Source organism: Hoplias malabaricus, chromosome 2 (assembly GCF_029633855.1).
Source record: "Hoplias malabaricus isolate fHopMal1 chromosome 2, fHopMal1.hap1, whole genome shotgun sequence".
Classification (NCBI taxonomy): domain Eukaryota; kingdom Metazoa; phylum Chordata; class Actinopteri; order Characiformes; family Erythrinidae; genus Hoplias; species Hoplias malabaricus.
Genome location: NC_089801.1, coordinates 72,669,384 through 72,689,946, shown reverse-complemented (window position 1 = coordinate 72,689,946; position 20,563 = coordinate 72,669,384). Strand labels below are relative to the sequence as shown.

The window sequence follows — 20,563 nt, the reverse complement described above, 5'->3', positions numbered from 1 at the left end:
CAATCTTCATTAACTGCACATTGCACCAGTAAGACCATGTGCATCCAATGGTTCAAACACTGTGTCCTGAAGGCGGTGCCGTGTATCAGGGCGACAATGCACCAATACACACAGCAAGACTGGTGAACGATTGGTTTGATGAACATGAAAGTGAAGTTGAACATCTCCCATGGCCTGCACAGTCACCAGATCTAAATATTATTGAGCCACTTTGGGGTGTTTTGGAGGAGCGAGTCAGGAAACGTTTTCCTCCACCAGCATCACGTAGAGACCTGGCCACTATCCTGCAAGAAGAATGGCTTAAAATCCCTCTGACCACTGTGCAGGACTTGTGTATGTCATTCCCAAGACGAATTGACGCTGTATTGGCCGCAAAAGGAGGCCCTACGCCATACTAATAAATTATTGTGGTCTAAAACCAGGTGTTTCACTTTCATTGTCCAATTCCTGTACGTTTCTTTATCCTGTGTATGCTTTAACTAAATTGAGTTAAATTGTTCTTAGTGAAAACTTATATAAGAATTAAAAATATGGAATGGACACTGGGTGGATTTCTCTTGTGTTTGTGGCAAGTGGAAATTAATAAACACAGAGAGGAGTGGTTTTGGGTGATCTAGTGTTAGCAGTCGTACAAAAACCCTTTTATGAATGATCTTAACAAGCATGTCAGTGTTGCAAATGCCGCCACCACCCCAAACAACATTTGACCCGTTCAGATCACCTTTTAATTTTCCTCTCTCTCTCTAGGTGGTCAAGACAGTGGGTCTACGTGAAGTTTGGTTCTTTGGGCTGCAGTACACAGATAGCAAGGGCTACACCACGTGGCTAAAGCTGAATAAGAAGGTGAGTTTTTTTCATCCCTTTCTCTCTCATTTAACTTTTCCACAGCTTCTGCCAGTCCCACAGCTCTAGCTACAGTTGGCCTGTGGTTAGAACAGCTTCAGATGTGAAGTTTAATGACCTTCCTTCACTTGAGTGCCAAGCAGAGAAAAGAAGCCTCTGACCAGATCTTCACTGAGGGAAAAGTGTGTGTTGTGACCAAGTGTGTTTGTATTTTCAGGATAAAAGAAAGAGGATAAAACACATTGCAAATATCAGCGGATTCATCAAGAGTTTTTAAAGCGTTTCTACAAAAATTGAATGTCTTCATCTTTAACTGAATTTATTATTGATTATTTTTGCTGATTGTTTTTTGTGCATGGGCTGTGCAGTGAATCATTTATTGTCATCAAGATTTCAGGTCATATCAGTGTTTGGCACCAATAGAGAACTGAAGCGCACACAGCTCAAATCCGTCTCACTCCCTACTTACTCTCTAACAGCATTATTCTGTTAAGATGTTGAATTACAGTGCTCCAAAACACAGTTCCTTTCAGTAATTCTGGTACAGTTTACGACCCAAAATTATTCCTGTAATTCAATTAATGTTGTTGTGGCTAAATGCCTTCAAATCCTCACAGTAATAAATGTTAAATGTAAATCAGAAAATAGATGCAAAGGGATGTAAATTCTCTTCTGGTAGCCTTAATTAATAGCTTTATATAATGTGGAACATAAATAAACTAAGCCTCTGTGTTTAAAATGGTGTGTGCATGTGTTGGCTCTTCTGTAAAGTGAGGTAAGTAAGGTACGGCAAAAGAGTGTGAGGCAGCGAATGTGTCTCTAACGAAGGTTTTATTTAAAAAGTAGTTCTGCTGGAAAATATTCAGGTCAGTTCTGTCCATGAGGTAGTGATAGTGCAGTGTGTAGAAGATGAAAGAGTGAGGCATGAATTGTGGAGGACAAAGACAGAATGAAGGAGACCCCAGGCCAGTCACTTATCTTTGAAATTCAGGCCAGACTACTTTAGTCTGCCCAAATGTGAAAGGACTTGAGTATAAATCTCTGCTCACTTTTTTTCCCCCTCAGTATTCTTTCCAATTTTTGTCCTGGCCGGTCCCACCTGTTAGTTGATCTCCCCAGTTACATGATCTGCTAAGTTAAAAGTGCAACCAATGCCTAACTTGACTGTCTTTGTTCTTTAGGTGACGCAGCAGGACGTGAAGAAGGAGAACCCTCTACAATTCAAATTCAGAGCAAAGTTCTTCCCTGAGGATGTGTCTGAAGAACTGATCCAGGAGATCACACAGCGCCTCTTTTTCCTGCAGGTAATGTTTCTAAGTTTAAGTGTCCCTTCAGAAACAAACTTTTTGGATTGTTTGTAGTTCAGTAACTGATCTTGGAACAGTGGCACTTTTCACAAAAGAATAATCCCACTTTTTTAAAATGCTTTCTCCAACTACACCACAGGCGTGCAGCACTTAGAGGCGGCTGATACGATACTCGTTATAGTTGCAATTAATTGTTTCCTATATAACAGGTTTTTAATTATCTATGTTGACAAAGTATTCACTTACCAAAAAGAAAAAATGCCATCAAATCAGTGACGGGTAAAAACAAACTATGGCCCTATGGTCGGCATAATTGCATGTTCATTCATGCAGCGCGTCTGATTTATCTAATTAATTAATTAATTGACAGACATTGTCTCACGCGACGTGGAATTCCCAGAACTGAGATTAGGGAAATACTGTTCTAGGGGGTTTTCAAAGCTAATCCATGATTAGCACATTTCACACATGTAGAAGAGGCCTGAGTGAAATGTAGGAGCATATCATTGTATCATAGAATCCTAATCTGATTTAATTACCTATTTCTGAACCACTTTATTTTTGAGCTTAACTTCCTTTTAAATTGCTTACTTAATGTCACTGTGACTTAAACTAAAAATGAGCTTGATAAACTGTATGTAAAAATATTAAACACACTGGTGAGTTTTAGAATGCAGGCAGCTAATAAATAGTCTAGTTTTTGGAACCTAGACAAATGATTCTACCGGATGGATCAGAGATTTACACTAGAAAGTATCAATAACAATTTCTAAGTCAATCAAATGGACAATGTTCAGTTTTCTGTTCTTTCTTGTTGTTAGGTAAAGGAGGCGATTTTAAATGATGAGAATTACTGCCCCCCAGAGACAGCAGTTCTGTTGGCATCATATGCAGTCCAGGCCAAATACGCAGACTACAACAAAGACATCCACAAGCCTGGCTACCTCACCAATGAAAGGCTGCTTCCACAGAGGTGAATGCTATGACTTTATTGAATTCCTTCAATTCTGAATGAGTGATTATAGATACATTTTATAAACATAAGGATCTTCCTAAATAAAAATCCTGAATGATTCTTAGCCATTAAAATATAGTATGCAATTCTCCTTCCTCCCCCTACAATGGTTTTGTTTTTTTGATGTCTTAAGATTTTCCGGAGGATATGAGGTCAATGTTGATGAATTAGAAACTTATGATTGCACAAGTTAGTATTGTGCAAGCTGTCTTTTTTTTTTTTTTTTTTAATGAGACATTTGCCTTAGACTGTGTTAGGTGATGTCAAACAGACTGGTTACAGAGTTATGTATAAAAATCAAGAGAAACGCTAACAATCTAGACATTCATTTATTCATTATCTGTAACCCTTAACAGTTCAGGGTCACAGTGGGTCCAGAGCCTACACAGAATCATTGGGTGCAAAGCAGGAATACACCCTAAAGAGGGCGCCAGTCTTTCACAGGCCAACACACACATTCACTCACACACTCGCTTTTGAGTCGCCAATCCACCTGCCAACGTGTGTTTTTGGACTGGGGGAGGAAACCGGAGCACCCGGAGGAAACCCACGCAGACACAGGGAGAACACACCACACTCCTCACAGACAGTCACCCGGAGGAAACCCACGCAGACACAGAGAGAACACACCACACTCCTCACAGACAGTCACCCGGAGGAAACCCACGCAGACACAGGGAGAACACACCACACTCCTCACAGACAGTCACCCGGAGGAAACCCACGCAGACACAGAGAGAACACACCACACTCCTCACAGACAGTCACCCGGAGGAAACCCACGCAGACACAGAGAGAACACACCACACTCCTCACAGACAGTCACCCGGAGGAAACCCATGCAGACACAGGGAGAACACACCACACTCATATGTGCATGGCATTGCAAATTTTTATTTAGAGATGGTTTAGAACATTGTCTGAGATATGACTGAGTTTTTGTGCTCAGCGAGTGTAATGTTTCTAAATGAACTTCTAAAGGAATGCATTTATGTCTCCAAGATATAAAGATTACAGCGAGTATCTGCCTTCTGTTAAATAGGCATGTTGTATTTGTATAATGTTGTCTTCTCTTTTGTAGAATGCCTGTTTTGAACATTTTATGCAGTATGTTTGCAAACAATGTTTTTGGCTATGTTTGTAAGGTACTGTCACCCCCTACTGGACTCACGTTCTGATAATGAGCAGTTTTGTGTCACTACTTACGCAAAACAGTTCTAGCAGCTTTGTGCAGACTTGAATTTTGTCCATACCTTTGTCTATTGCTAATAAATAATATAATCAAAAATAGGTTGTGCTGCTCATGGGTAGTGGGAGGGTCTTTTTATGCAGGATAATTGACACATTCCTTTAAATCTGTTTAATGCAAAGTCAATTGCAGTATAAAGGGACTAAGAGTGAGTTTACAGCCTCATCATTATTGCAGTATGAACTTCAAAGGGATCTCAGGCTTGAGCTGTCTTGATTCCAAGTTTCAAACTCATGCTTCACTAAGCAGTGTCAAAACACCACCCCATGTGTCATGAGCTATAATTAAACGTATCTGGGCCCTGGTAAGCGAATGGTAGCTGCTCACTAAATTACCTTGTGAGGTACTCTGACTTGAAGATTACTTGGCATGTTTATTGAGGAGGGGGTGTCTTTGCTCGGTTTATCCCAAATTAATCCAAATAAATGTATAAAATACATTTTAATTTTTATTTGCAAGAGCCAAATTACAAATAGACTGATTGATTTTGATTAATCAGGGGTTCTTTGCTTTAATATCTGTTGTTTAGAGTTTTAGAACAACACAAGTTGACGAAAGAACAGTGGGAAGAGAGAATACAGACTTGGCATGAGGAGCATAGAGGCATGCTCAGGTAATTACTGTTTTCACCTGTCACTCATGGGCACACACAATGGCTAATAACAGTCTCACTGTTAACAGTACATGGCAGCATGCTATTTGGTTGTCTGATCTTGTCTATTGTTGGCATGTGTTTCCAGAGAGGACTCGATGATGGAATATCTGAAAATTGCTCAGGATCTGGAGATGTACGGCGTGAATTACTTCGAGATCAAGAATAAGAAGGGGACAGAGCTATGGCTGGGAGTAGATGCTCTGGGGCTCAACATTTACGAACATGAAGACAAGTGAGTGTGGCATGACCATCATGTTTGTAGTTAAACTAGCGTAAAACATCTTTAATAATGAATGAATTGGTATTCTGGATGAATCAGAATCAACAAATCTCGTTATGTAGAATTACTTGCTACTATTTATTGAACAACTAGTGTTCGGGTGGTTACCATTTGTTAAATGGATGCATTATAACTTAAATCTTGGCTATTATTAAATGTCCTTATTTGAAAAAATGTTTTAAAACGTATTTATTTGGATGTCTTTATGGTAATTAGCTGTCGATTATGCAGTTTAATCAAGCATGGGTATCATCTTTTAAACAGAGTAAACGTTAATTTCCAACGATAGTCTTAAAATCTACACTGTAATGACACATCCATATTGATATAAAATTAAGTTTCATTATGCATGAGGTATCATTTTTATGTTTCATAACATATTCATTCAGTCATTATCTGTAAACCTTATCCAGTTCAGGGTCGCGGGGGGTCCAGAGTCATACCTGTAATCATTGGGCACAAGGCAGGAATACACCCTGGAGGGGGTGCCAATCCTTCACAGGGCAACACACACTCACACATTCACTCTCACACTCACACCTATGGACACTTTTGAGTCTCCAATCCACCTACCAACCTGTGTTTTTGGACTGTGGGAGGAAACCCATGCAGGCACAGGGAGAACACACCACACTCCTCACAGACAGTAACCCGGAGGAAACCCATACAAACACAGGGAGAACACACCACACTCCTCTCTCTCATCATGCTCATCATGCTCGTTCTCTGCTGAGCCACTGGCTGGAGCCGCTGCCGTCATCACAGTTTTCAGCTCCTCTCTGGTCTTCTCCAGGTCCTCCTGGGCAGAAATCGCCTGAGGGGAACAGGGAGGTTTATAAATAGTTTAATAAACAATGCATTAATAAATTCACCCACTAGAGCTACATGGCTGAAAGTTTCCCAGAGGAAACCCACGCAGACACAGGGAGAACACACCACACTCCTCACAGACAGTCACCCAGAGGAAACCCACGCAGACACAGAGAGAACACACCACACTCCTCACAGACAGTCACCCGGAGGAAACCCACGAAGACACAGGGAGAACACACCACACTCCTCACAGACAGTCACCCAGAGGAAACCCACGCAGACACAGGGAGAACACACCACACTCCTCACAGACAGTCACCCGGAGGAAACCCACGCAGACACAGGGAGAACACACCACAGTCCTCACAGACAGTCACCCGGAGGAAACCCACGCAGACACAGGGAGAACACACCACACTCCTCACAGACTGTCACCCGGAGGAAACCCACGCAGACACAGGGAGAACACACCACACTCCTCACAGACAGTCACCCGGAGCGGGACTCAGTATAAATCTAATAATTTAAAAAATAAAATAAAATCTTCAATACCACCCTTCCTTTGGATACAGTTTTGAAGTTGTCCAGGTGCTGTTCTCAGTTGTTTTTGATTATGTACTGGTTAGGGTCTGTTTAGTAGCATTGCTCTGTGCTGTTATCGATGTCCTCTGCTGGTCAGAGAGAGAAGTACTGGAAAAGTCAATGAAAGAGAGGAGCTACCTGAATGGAATCTCCATCAGTTAATACTACAACACTCATGATTTCAGTCAGTACATGGTCAAAGTCCACAGATGTTTCATGGTTCTTTGAGTGTATGGCTAGCTTATAGCTTGTGTTAGTGTCCATGCACTTAGCGAGGTACTGAAATAAAACTGGTGTTACAGTAATTAGTCGTAGAACGCTGTTGCTAACAACTCTCTACGCTGCAGCTGTCCCTATCACATTTTCAACGCTAAATTAGCTGCAGTTCATGTTTCACACGAATAAACTGTCTTCAGTTTATTTTGAAAATACTAATACCAATAAAAATCACAAACCAGTTCTGCTCATTCACTGTTACAAACACGTTTACCTTTAAATAACAGAAGGCGAAGACAGAAAACATGCCAGTGGAGAGAAAGCCGATCAGAGATTCAGTTGCTGTAACCGTCTTAAGCGTTTGTGAGGAGCTTCGCTGCACATTCAGGGCATTACAACCAACCACAAAATGCTTAAAATGAAATGAATCAGTGATTTCAATATGAATATATGTAGCTATATTAGAAGTATAATGCATTATGGCTGGTTACCTCTTATGGTGCACTATAAAGGGAACATGCAGAAATTTGAGATTGCAGCCCGACTGAGCTCACAGCGCTAGATAAAGACGCTCAAAGACGCAGAAGCAAGTTTATCTGGAGTAATTTATTCAGCATATTATGGGTCTGGGTAGTTTACTCGGCAGGTTAGCGATGATGGAGCTGGGCGGTGAGGAACTATAATTTGGTGGAAGGATCTACTAAATTCATAAACATTTCTGACACCACTTTCACAGCTTCGTTTATATATTTCATGATTTATTACTCAAACTGTTGTATAAAAGCAATGGAACACTCGAGGTTGTGTGTTATCGCGAAATTACAGCACAGCTGAGGTGGACTACAGTGCGCCGCATCACAGCCGTTCTTTTATTCCATGATGACACACTCCCTCTCATGTTCTATTGCTTAAATATATAACTTTACATAATCACCATGCTCACAGAGAAGGCATTAGTTTAAATATATTTAATTATCTTAGGTGCCTAAGACTTCTGCAGAGTACTGTATGTTAACAGCGTAAATGATCTAGACAGCAGTGTGTTTGAGCACAAGCTAATGAGATCCTAGCTGATGGTAATAGATCATTTAATTTAACAAAAACTTTATTGAAGTGCCTGGTTGTGCTGGAATATTTATTTTAATACCATGAATTACCAAGAACTTTTGATATCCAGCCCTTTTTCAGAACAAAGTACTCTTTTACATAAATATTTTACATGTAAATGATGTAAAATGTTAATATTCGAACATGGGCACCGGCAGGAATACATATCATAGTATCCACTAGTGCTGAGAGATATGAGCGTAAATCAATATCAGGATTAATTGCACATTTTACCACGATTGTGATTATTTTGTTTGAACGATTAATGAACAGTTATATTGTGTTTGTATTTATGACCCTCAGAGTTCAGTGGCGAGGCTTGTGCTGTAAACGTGCTCCAGTATTAAATATGGGATTTTGTTTTTTCAAATGTTGCTGGGAGCTTGTTCGTTTTGAGCACTGTTTATATTTGGTGTGTGAATGTGCTTTGGCTGAAACGGGTTTTTCTCAGCGTTTACAGTTGACTTCTTTTTGTTCAGTGTCGTCTTAAAGTCAAAGCAAAACACATTCAAACCACAGATGGTGTGTTTGTCTTTGGTGCGAGCTGCTTGAGTCACTTGGTCGTCCTCGATGTTTACGTTGCTTCCGTGTGGCAGATAGGGGGCAGAATTATTTAACTACAGCTTGGTAGCATGGTTTTAAATGGGTGGTACATGAACACATAGTGGGGACATAATCTTGTTTATATCTATTATTTTTATTTGGTTATGTCAATTAGAAAGTCTGAATGCCCCTCCCCCTCCCCAATTAATTGCCCAGCCCTACTATCCACAAAAACTGCCACCAGCACCTTGGTTCAGTTTGGGCTATGCCACTTGCTATTAGACTTTAATTTAATTGTATTTTTAACCCTTTGGGGTCTAAGGACATTTTCTCAATGTTCTGAAATTTGTCTTTAACGTACTTCTATTATAATAATATTAGCCACATGTTTTATATCAGAATGGTCAGAACAATCTCAGCTCTCTCGTTAAGAGAGGCTCATGTGACCTCGAGCATTTTATGAAGAGATAATCTGTCTCTAACCCTGACAAACTTTATATTTCTTGTGAAAACATCTCTTTCCTCGTGTGGATGGATTGTGTTGGTGATTGAAATAGTTTTATCAGAGTCTTAAAACCAAGTGAATCCACCAGTTAGAGACGGGGAGAGGCCGAGGAGGCGTGTCTCAAGCTCATTCATAGGCTGGTAACTCAGGATGTGCAGTATGGCGTACAGTGGTGATAACACGCGATCGAAAGAGCAGTTTCTGCACATTCACAGAGTGTTTGAACTGTATTTCTGCGCTGTGCTATCGCTAACATATTAATAGAAACATCGCGAATGTTCGTATTTGACGCGCCGGCGCATTCTTCGACCCCAGAGGGTTAAAGAGGATTTTTAAAACATAGTACTTTTATTTATGTAGACTAGGCTTACAAATAAAGATGCAGCCTTAGTCCGTTTACTAGTGTACTTTTTAAATAAAAATCCAGAACAGTTTTGCAAGAAATAATTATTAAAGCAGTATTTTAACAAATGGGTAGGCTGTAAATAAAAGCTCCTGAATCCTGAATGTGGATTTTGCACATTGCAAAGAGAGGGCATTGTGGGTTTTCGTAGTGAGTGTGCAATAAAAAAAAATCCAATAGATGGTGGTCACCATTTTTCCCCCTAATAATGAATGTTTTAAGAAATGAAAAAACATTTTAAAAAGTGTGTACAGGATTACAGCAGCCAGTGCCACTGTGTTCATATTTCAAAATGAAAATGACTTAGTTAAACACTATATTACTATATATTATGTCCCCAATAATATATAATAATCTGCTTTTCTTTAAAGTACAGTAAAAGCTACTGCGTGGTCTGGTGTATGGATTGTATGATATGTTGCAAACCCTTTTTCTAGACATCACTTCATCAGGAATGTTCTTTTCCAGTTTGTCAGGCTGTTGTCTCAATCAGTCTGTTTAATTTTAATATGAGACCCTCTCCCAGGAAGGAGTTTTGAGAGTGATAGTGTCTCAGCAAAGGGCACCATGTTATTTTTAGCTCTAAGAGTTAGAGACAGATGCGTCAGTCAAGAATGCGTGTGTGTTTGTGTGTCAGACCAGGCCTCCTGAGTAGAGGATAACTTCTGTGTGACCCTGATTTACAGGAAGTGTGTATCATCCCCTTTCCTGAAAATGAACCTTAACACTCTAAGCACAACACTTTTAACACATGGATGCATACACACATGTAACACAATATTATCACACCTATTAATATCTTGTATTAGCCGGGAAGTTCACCTTCCTGGCTCTTCAGAGTGGTCAAAATCCATGGGGGTTTTTACAGGGTGATTCATGTAAGGCCTGTATCTGTGACAGAAGATTTATTTATAAGGTAACAGGAAGATTAACAGAAGGCCGCACACTTTCCTATAAGTTACAGATCAGATTAGCAACCGATTACAGCCCAGAAATGATTGAGGACCAGTCTGAGGAGCCAACCCTAACTTTACTCACTTCGAGTATAGAGAACGGGGATTAGCACTGGCTGATACATGTGCAAAAGTTTATACACACTCCTCCTAATTTAGCTGCTTTTAAGTGCGCCCATGTCCAAACAAGATGTTTACTTTCTCACACACAGCCTTCTATAATCTTCTTTAAATTGCCTGGAGCATCTAAACATGAGCTTACAGTTATATACCCAATGCCAGTGGTCCTCTACCGGAGTGTACGGGTTGCATTGTACCGTGGAGCAGTGAAAGTATGCTTTGAACTGTGGTGGTGTTGGACCATGATCCATTACGTTTGGGATGAGTTGGAGAGGTGTTTGTAACACAGATCTGATGATCCAACATTTAATACCAGATTTCATTGCTTATGTAGCTGATTGCTATCAAATCCTCATAGAGCTTTTACAAAGAGGCAGAGGTTGTTTCTGTAAGACAGAAGGGGAGTGTGATCTTTATTTCAGCTGAAGTGTTGTAATGTTTCTAATGTCATTATTACATTATTTAAGTGAAAACAAAAATGTCATTATTACAAAATATAAGGCATTTTCTAGTAGGGGTTTTATTCTACTTTGTTCAGTTTATTTATTTATTTATTTATTTTAATTGCGTTGTGTGTACAATAGAGGGCAGTATTAGACTTCTTCCCAGTGCCAGTTTTTAACGTTGACCGTCTATGAGAATCTAACTAAACGTATCTAGAGTGCACCTAACGAATTATTTTATTTATTTATTTATGTATTGCATTAAGGATTGAATATTTAATATGAATTTATTGTATAAATTCGTGACTAATTCATTCATACTTTTCCAGAATTTTTAAATCACATTAATTTTAACAAGCATCTCTCTCATTTTCCACAGACTTACACCAAAGATTGGCTTCCCTTGGAGCGAGATCCGGAACATTTCATTCAATGACAAGAAGTTCGTCATCAAGCCCATTGACAAGAAAGCCCCAGTATGTTTTCTGTGTGATGTCCATAACTACGTCATCAAACTATGTCAAATTACTTGCTTATTAGAATTACGTTATTAATAATAGAGTCAGGGCATGAATAACATCATTAAAGCAGGTATTGGGAGTTTTATTGATGTAGATTGTGTCTTACCGTAAACCATTTAAAAGGAAGTGGTTGTTTCTGTTTGCATCTTCTTGTTTTAGGAAAAGCCCCCTCAGAGCATTTTACGGGACATACATGGAACAGATGTTCAACACTGTTATTATTTTCAAATGATGTCACATGTTTACAAAACTGATGAGGTGTTACCATAACAACACTGCCCCAAAAATCACCCCGGTTTAAATTAGGTTTTGTTGATATTTTTTAGTGAAGAAAAGTCGACACAAACTCTACTAATGTAAATGTTACTGTCTACTCCTGGGGATCGTATAGGATTTTGTGTTCTATGCGCCACGGTTGCGGATCAATAAGCGTATCCTGGCTCTGTGCATGGGCAACCACGAGCTGTACATGAGGAGGAGAAAGCCGGACACCATAGAGGTGCAGCAGATGAAGGCACAGGCTAGAGAGGAGAAGCACCAGAAACAGATGGAGAGGTACGCACTGCTGTCTAGCACCATGGGTTATCAAACATGCAGGACACACAAAAATAAACTGGTCATACGTAATCATTTATTTATATTCATAACCTTAAAACCTCAGTTACTCCCCACTCTTTAGTCTGGGCTGTTTTTGACATTGACTGAGTGTCTGAGTATTTCTCGCCCGCCAAAATTTTTTAGAAATCTCACTGAAAGCAAGTTTCTTTCTCTTTCTGATTGTGCCGTCTGTTTTTTTATACCTGACGCGAAAACACATCCCCTTTTTGTTTCTTAAGGGCTCAACTAGAAAATGAGAAGAAGAAGCGAGAAATCGCAGAAAAGGAGAAGGAAAGAATAGAACGTGAGAAGGATGAACTGATCGAGCGCCTGAGACAGATTGAAGAGCAGACGTTAAAGGCACAGAAAGGTACTAGAGGAGGATGAATTATGAAAGTCTGTGATTCCATTCGTAAACCTCTATGTTTTTGAAACCTTTCTCAAGTCCCGTCATTAGGTAGCTTCCAGTTTATTTTACATCTGAGGTACTATTGGATTTGGTTGCTTTGCCATATTCAATATAATCAATATACTCACACTTAACAAACTTAGTGTTTTGAGGCTATTGCAGTCTATTCATGTGCTTTTGAAGTACACTGTACTCAGAGAATGATTAAAATAAGCTAAAGTACTTGTTAATTATAACCTTGTATTTAATACCTTAAATTTCTCACTTCTCATAGGGCTGGATTCTGAGGAAGGTAAAATCTAAGAGACTTAGATACACCTTTTAAAGCCATCCCTTCCCTCCATATTGGTGCCCCCAGTATGCAGTCCCATGTGCTCCAGTAGCATGTTGTGAATCCATGTACTTGTACAGTTTTGCTGTGGTTGACCTATATATTCAAGTGGCCAAAGGAGAGGGTGTTTTGAGCTGGTGTCTCATTGTTGGTCCATGGGGTTTGGCTCACACTCCAAAAGTATACAAGAACCTGTGCTACTGACCTTTTCATATATCACTCTGTAGATTTTGAGCAGTGGCTCAAGGTTTTTCTATGGAAAGTAAACAAAATGGCCCCCTGTTTGTTGTTGTTGTAATACACTTTTAACTGTTTAATACACACTTACAATTATTGGGATATAATTGTTTACAACATAAATAGAAATTACGCACTGAAACATACAAGAAAACAAGAAATTCCACATTTGTATTTACTCCTTGTAAAGGACGTGAAGAAAACAAACAAAGCGTCTTATTTGACCAAGAGTCTCCCAACGTTGCGTACCACGCATGGTCAGTTTATGCCAAATTCTTTGGAATCTCTCTCTTTCTCTCAAACACACAATGTTTTTGTGTGTCTGTGTGTGTGAGTAGAGCTGGAGGAGCAGACGCGTCGGGCTCTGGAGTTGGATCAGGAGAGGAAGAGGGCAAAGGAAGAGGCAGAACGACTGGAGAGAGAGAAACAGAGCGCAGAGGAGGCTAAAGCAGCACTGGCCAAACAGGCAGCCGACCAGATGAAGAACCAAGAGCAACTGGTACGTCTGTTTCACGCTACCTGGAATTTACCTGGGTGTTTACCTGTATTGAAATTGCAAGGGGTTCTGTGTGAAACAGAGTGGAAATCACATTGATATTAAGACACTAGCAGACTGCGTAAAAGCTAGAAATTACTTGATGGAGAGTTCTGGGTGTATACGTATGACTCAAAGGCCAAATATTATTGGTAAATTATTGTATACAGTGAGTATGTCTAGTGAATGTTTTGGGTTAAATGTGGCGTGGAACCCTCATTAATCCTGTACATAAGTCTTACACAAACATATTGGAAAGCCATGTCTTCAGTGTGTGTCTGTGTGTGTCGGGGAACTCTGTCAGTGGCTCATTTTCTGTATTATTTATTTATTTTTTGCCATGCAGGCTGCAGAACTGGGGGAATTTACCGCCAAAATTGCCCTCCTGGAGGAAGCCAAGAGGAAAAAGGAAGAGGAGGCAACGGAATGGCAGCACAAAGTAATTCTCCTGTTCCAAACACATGCTAAGTCTTACCCAGCTGTAAATCTGTCATAAAGAATTAGCCTAAGACACTCAAGGGAAGCTTAGAGTTGTGTTCTCAAGTCCTAAATCCCCTAGGCCTCTGTCTTTCTCTCATCAGTTAAGCTGACAGTCATCTGCCAAATGCTTGGACTTCTAAGATGTTACCAAGGCATTGAACTTCTAACGTGGACCTGGTGCACATTTGATCGTTCCGTTAGAATGGAAGCAGCTATTGAAAGGGTAGTGGAGTGGGTGCATCAGTCACTTCAAAGTAGACTCTGCATACAGCAATCAGTGTGTTACACACCAAACACGTTGGTCCGACATACTAATGGACCTGAGCAGAGCAGTTTAATGCTTAATGGATGTTCTCTTGGGACTTCCCTATGAAAAATAATCAACATTAAATACTGCCCCAATGACTGAGTGTCTCAAATGTCCTGTTACTGACATCAGCAAAAACCAGTGACCAGCTGCGAATGTGTACCGATTTATAATTACATTATAAGCACAAGAATTTACACCTCCATCTCCTTACGGCGATGTAGAGTTGTTACATACCACCCTTCCACAGAGGGAAGTCCCGTTCTAAGAAATCAAGCTTTGCTCCCGATCTCTTGGACCAAAGCTCTCTATTTTAATTAGTTGTTTACTGAACAAAAGGCGGCACGGTGGTGCAGCAGGTAGGTGTCGCAGTCACACAGCTCTAGGGGCCTGGAGGTTGTGGGTTCAATTCCCGCTCCGGGTGACTGTCTGTGAGGAGTGTGGTGTGTTCTCCCTGTGTCTGCGTGGGTTTCCTCCGGGTGACTGTCTGTGAGGAGTGTGGTGTGTTCTCTCTGTGTCTGCTTGGGTTTTCTCCGGGTGTCTGTCTGTGAGGAGTGTGGTGTGTTGTGTCTGTGTGGGTTTCCTCCGGGTGACTGTCTGTGAGGAGTGTGGTGTGTTCTCCCTGTGTCTGCGTGGGTTTCTTCCGGGTCACTGTCTGTGAGGAATGTGGTGTGTTCTCCCTGTGTCTGTGTGGGTTTCCTCCGGGTGACTGTCTGTGAGGAATGTGGTGTGTTCTCCCTGTGTCTGTGTGGGTTTCCTCCGGGTGACTGTCTGTGAGGAGTGTGGTGTGTTCTCCCTGTGTCTGTGTGGGTTTCCTCCGGGTCACTGTCTGTGAGGAATGTGGTGTGTTCTCCCTGTGTCTGCGTGGGTTTCCTCCGGGTCACTGTCTGTGAGGAGTGTGGTGTGTTCTCCCTGTGTCTGCGTGGGTTTCCTCCGGGTGACTGTCTGTGAGAAATGTGGTGTGTTCTTCCTGTGTCTGCATGGGTTTCCTCCGGGTGCTTCGGTTTCTTCCCACAATCCAAAAACACATGTTGGTAGGTGGATTGGCGACTTAAAAGTGTCCGTAGGTGTGAGGGTGTGTGTTACCCTGTGGAGGACTGGCGCCCCCTCCAGGGTGTATTCCTGCCTTGCGCCCAATGATTCCAAGTACACCGCGACCCTGAATTGGATAAGCGGTTACATATAATGAATGAATGAATGTTTTCAGCCATGTAGCCCTAGTGGGTGAATTTATTAATGCATTGTTTATTGAACTATTTATAAACCTCCCTGTTCCCCTCAGGCGATTTCTGCCCAGGAGGACCTGGAGAAGACCAGAGAGGAGCTGAAAACTGTGATGATTGCAGCAGTTCCAGCCAGTGGCTCAGCAGAGAACGAGCATGATGAGCATGATGAGAGCAGCGCCGAGGCCAGTGCAGAGCTTTCTAACGATGGTGTGGACCACCAGCGCAGCGAGGAGGATCGCCTCACTGAAGCCCAGAAGAATGACCGAGTCAAGAAGCAGCTTCAGGTCAGTTTCAGCTCGTCTAAAACCTCTTGTATTTCTGTCGGTTAAAAGGTGTTTTTATGTAGGCTGCAGGATTATTCACGCTAAAGGCACAGCAAACCTGCATCACCATAGGGAATATTCCCAGGAAGTAAACATATACACTCACGTTTTTATAGATCTACATAGAAATACTGAACATTATGTGTTTTGCTCCTAGGCCCTGAGCTCAGAGTTGGCGCAGGCACGGGATGACACCAAGAAGACGCAGAATGATGTTCTTCATGCTGAGAACGTCAAGGCTGGCAGGGACAAGTACAAAACCCTCCGGCAGATCCGCCAGGGTAACACCAAGCAGAGAATCGATGAATTCGAGTCCATGTGAGGACTGATTCTCCAACCCCTGGCCCACCTTCGTCGTCCCTCTCTTAAAGCCGTAGCCCTGATGCCTTGGCGACTGGCTTATAAGCACAGCTTTTTTTTGGTTTATTGTTTTGTTTTACCTGCCCGTCCCTATGACCCTTAACCCTTGACCCCAGATCCCAAAATTCCCACTCTTCAGAGAGGCTAGAAGGGACATGGTTGCCATCCCCCTCCCTTAATGCTTTGCCAAAGCTCTTGCCGTCTCCAGTCAGCCAATCGGGCTGCTTCACGTGAAGCTCCTCTCATGCCCCCTGCGCGAACCATCCAATTAGGAGCAAGCTATGTATCATATCTTTATGAACTTATGAATCTATTTTTTTTTTCTTTCAAAGATGAGAGATACTCAAATGGAAATTTTAGAAAAAAAGGAGAAAAAAAACTAAAAAAGGAATTGAGCAAACATTGCTTTTATCACAATGGCCATCAGTGATCGTTTTTTTAATTTCTCCCCCCCGCCCCCCACCCATTCATCTCTCTCTAAGCTTCTATGCTTCATTCACACAATGTCTTTAGTGTGGTCTTTCGTTTCTTTTACACCATGCTGTTAATTTCTGTTAATTCTGTGGCTTAAGTCCAGGCTTATCTTGCACAAACAAATCACCCCAACTAACCCCTCGGTGAGCACAGAATACCCCTCCCTCTGGCAAAGCCCCCACGCAACTGAATGGAAATGCAGAGCCCCACAAATCAAGACGACTGTCAGGAACCACGACGGTGCATCTGCAGTTTGAAAGAATGTGAACAATCATAAATAACCAAAACAAAGGATCATCAAAGGGAAGCTGTTATCCACATCAGCTGCATGCGAAGCCCTTCAGATACCAGTGCTGTCGAGTCAACACTTGGAGAAAGGTTACAGAGAACTGATGTTACACCAACGATGATGTCGAGGTTGATTATAAGCTTTGTACACGACGCATACTGAGTTGGGACAGGGTTGTACACAGTAGCAGGCAGAAAAGGAAGGTTGTATGTCCTCAGTGTTTCATGTCCAGTCTCCATACGGATGGTTTTCCCTGCCTACCGGCTCACAAAGGCCTTAGGGGTCAGCAGACAGCCTGACAGACAAAACTGCCTGACCGAATGAATGTAGGGCTGGAGTTGAAACTTGAGCTAGTCGGCGTGTATGTAACGTAATGTACCGCGCAGCTCTGTCTGTCTACCTCTCTGTTCAGCTGTGTTTATGTGGTACTGGTTGGTTAAATCCCTCCACCTATGGCCTTTCTGACTGGGGAGCATATGAAAACATCAGTCCTGGTTTCAGGATGGCTCTCTACCTCATTACTATAACAATGGCGACTGCCACATCAAACACTAGGGTTGAGTGTTTCCCGTCTCCTCGGGGGGGATGTTGGGTGACTGGGACTAGACCGAAGGGCGGGGCCACCTTTAGTTGACCTTGTGCTGTCATTCTGTAGTTGGCTTCACGCTCCTTTTAAGAAACTCTGGGTCTGAGCTGATTTCTCTGAGAATATTAAACATTTTTTCTCAGCCGTGTGTGAGACCAAACACACTGAACTAATCCTGTTAAAGAGGGTGGAGCTCAACGTGGGGGCTTTTGTGGTTTTTCCAGTGTTGGTGGATATTAAAAATGTCCAGTTTAGCACATGAATGTGTTGCATGTGCATTCTACACGACACGGAGGAAGAATATTAACTCTCCGTTAGAACATAGCGTCGTTAGATAATGATAGGTTCGATAGCTCCCCTGTGCTGCTTTTATAGATTGTAAATTAATCTTAAAAAAAAAATAGAAACGAATAGAAATACTCAACATGAATTCTTCTCATTGATAAAATGTGCCCCGGAGTTCTTTCTATCTGCAGACACTACAGAATGGCACTCGGATTCAGAGGTCTGTTAGGCCCTGTTCACACCTGGCATTAGCATCTGTCCTGGGTCATGAGATCACACTCAATGGGGTACAGTGCGTTCACATTGTGATCCCCATCACTCGGCCCTGCTTCTTTGACAGCAACAAATACAGCCCATAATAACCCCCCTGCCTCCTACCCCCCCGCACTGGAACTTGAGCAAGGATTTGTGGAAGTACGCAGCACTTTCTTTCGGCGGAAATGTTATAAAAAATGTGCTCTCACGCGTTTGGAGATGTTTTCAAATTGCTGTGCTTTTTGGTAGTTGCCTGTGACCTGATCACCCCATGATGCCAGGGCAGTGCCAGGCGTAAACAGGGCCATAGTCGGGAGTGTAGATCAGGGGTCTTGGAGGGGGAGGTGGGGGAGCTCCAGCATATTCTTTGCCGATTTTCCTCTTGAGAAACTGTTTTCCGCTCTAATAACGGCGAGGCTGAAGTGTGTGTTTGTGCACAGAAGTGTGCTGGGTTCCAACTCTTCAAAAGCAGATTTTGAGACCCCCGGTGTGGGGGTTAGATAAAGCAGTATGAACTGACAGCTCAGTATTATTGTTTCTAGGTTCAGTCATTGTGTATTTGCTGCTGTTCTTTTCCCCCCATTAAAATCTGACCCTATAGACGTATGTACAATACCAAAGTTACGCTACGCTGTTAGTTTTCTGAACGTTAATGTTCTTAATTCCCTCCGACAGTGAAGAGAGTGAATGATGAAAAAGAAACTGTTCGCCTCTACCTTTAATGTCACAGGGCAAGAAGCAGGATCCGCAGCAGAACATTTCTACAAACAGCACATAATCAGGTGTAGCAGGTTCCTATCTCCCATCTGAGAGGTTGTTAAGATGTTTCTTTCCTGTTAAAACAGACAGTATTTTGTGTGCGTCGAGTTCCCATCAGGTCCCACCACTGCGGGAAAAGAGGTTGTGCTTCTGTTATTCGTGGAAGCTGAAGTTTCAAAGTTTGTAAACCGTCCTGAAGATCTGTTTAATCTCTGTCCTTTTCATTTGTCCCAAACAGGTGGGTATTAAAGCAATGAACAATAAACAGATGACAGTCGGGGAAATAAATAAGTAAATGGCTGTCAGGTGAATTATATTCCCATGTGACGTAAAGAGAAAGCAGGCCAATGACGATGTGATCCTTTAATCGTGTTCCTTACTCACTCCCAGAAATCCTCTTGGAGAATGTAGTGCATATTTTGGTAAAACCTGGAATTTTTATTTTGTATTTTGCATTGTAACTTTGATCTCGTTTGTTTATTTTACGCTAGCAGAGAGTTTGGTTGAAGTTTAGATCTGACCTTTGAAAGCCAGCGTGTCCAAAGGTCAGAAGCATTTGTTTTGGTTTTTATTTTTTTGGTTGTGGTTAGGACGCTAGGGAGCTTAATGCAAGCCCCGTTGTCCACTTTCTTTTCTAGGCAGGTACCCAGTATGATGGGATGTATCGCCATAGCAAGAGAAATACTGTGCTTCCAAAATATGTTGGTCATTTTTGAATTGTTTGACCATTTGAATTTGCGTTTCAAACCACCGTTAGCATGCTAGTCTTCACAGAAATGGGAGAGGAAGGCTACCTTAAGACAACCGATGTGTTAAAGGTGTTGCTTTCACAGTTATTATAATAATTTTTTCCTTTTATAAGTAGCTAAGTTTAATTTTGTTGTATATGTTTTCATGGGTTGACATTGGCCTGCTAGCATTGGAATGATTGGGAAAAACATCCAGAGCAAAACTGCTACTGCTCCTGGAGCCAGGCGTCCTGTTTTTGTTCCCCCTCATTATGTTTATATAGCTTTCTGTTACATGGAGAAATAACACAGTGGAGCTTTATCCATGACTACATATGTTGGTTCAAAAATAAAGATGAACTATGTATAACCTGCACACTTTACTTTTTTTTTTATTATTAATTAGAATATAAGAGCAGTTTCATTTGGATTGATTTTCTGTGTTCTGTTTTCTACAGTAAGACCAGTACTCAAATGGACACAATGGTGGAAACACCCGTGTTAATTGAATGTTTTGACTAAAATATGTAGTAGTTTGTCATTGAATTATTAGTTTTAACCGTTATTAGTTTAAAGACAAATTTTAGTCAAATATTTTACTGTTTTAGAAGTATTTACTACAATAAGAAAAAACATTCACAATTATGGTGGATATGGGCAAGTTCCAAATACATTTTACATCTATTAAACATTTGTATTTAAAATTCAAAGTGCGCTGTAGAAGGTCCATCCAAACCGAGTGAATCGACTGAGTTTCGGCTTTTTGACCGACTCCCAGGCGCTAGAAGAAATGATTCTTTGAGAGTTGACTCCTCTGTGCAGAGCCC

General features: G+C 41.5%; 1 protein-coding gene across 1 annotated transcript in view; it reads left to right on the top strand.

Annotated features, from left to right (window-relative positions):
• LOC136687135 (radixin) overlaps positions 1-20,105 on the top strand; it is a 52,762-nt gene extending 32,657 nt beyond the window's left edge. Inside the window, exons 4-15 of the mRNA XM_066661400.1 lie at positions 748-843; positions 2,025-2,147; positions 2,972-3,123; positions 4,944-5,027; positions 5,155-5,301; positions 11,414-11,510; positions 11,947-12,110; positions 12,392-12,522; positions 13,468-13,628; positions 14,011-14,103; positions 15,734-15,961; positions 16,158-20,105. Coding sequence (XP_066517497.1) covers positions 748-843; positions 2,025-2,147; positions 2,972-3,123; positions 4,944-5,027; positions 5,155-5,301; positions 11,414-11,510; positions 11,947-12,110; positions 12,392-12,522; positions 13,468-13,628; positions 14,011-14,103; positions 15,734-15,961; positions 16,158-16,322 — 1,641 coding nt within the window. The 3' untranslated portion in view covers positions 16,323-20,105. The remainder of the gene's footprint in view (positions 1-747; positions 844-2,024; positions 2,148-2,971; positions 3,124-4,943; positions 5,028-5,154; positions 5,302-11,413; positions 11,511-11,946; positions 12,111-12,391; positions 12,523-13,467; positions 13,629-14,010; positions 14,104-15,733; positions 15,962-16,157) is intronic.
• Positions 20,106-20,563: the final 458 nt, after the last annotated feature.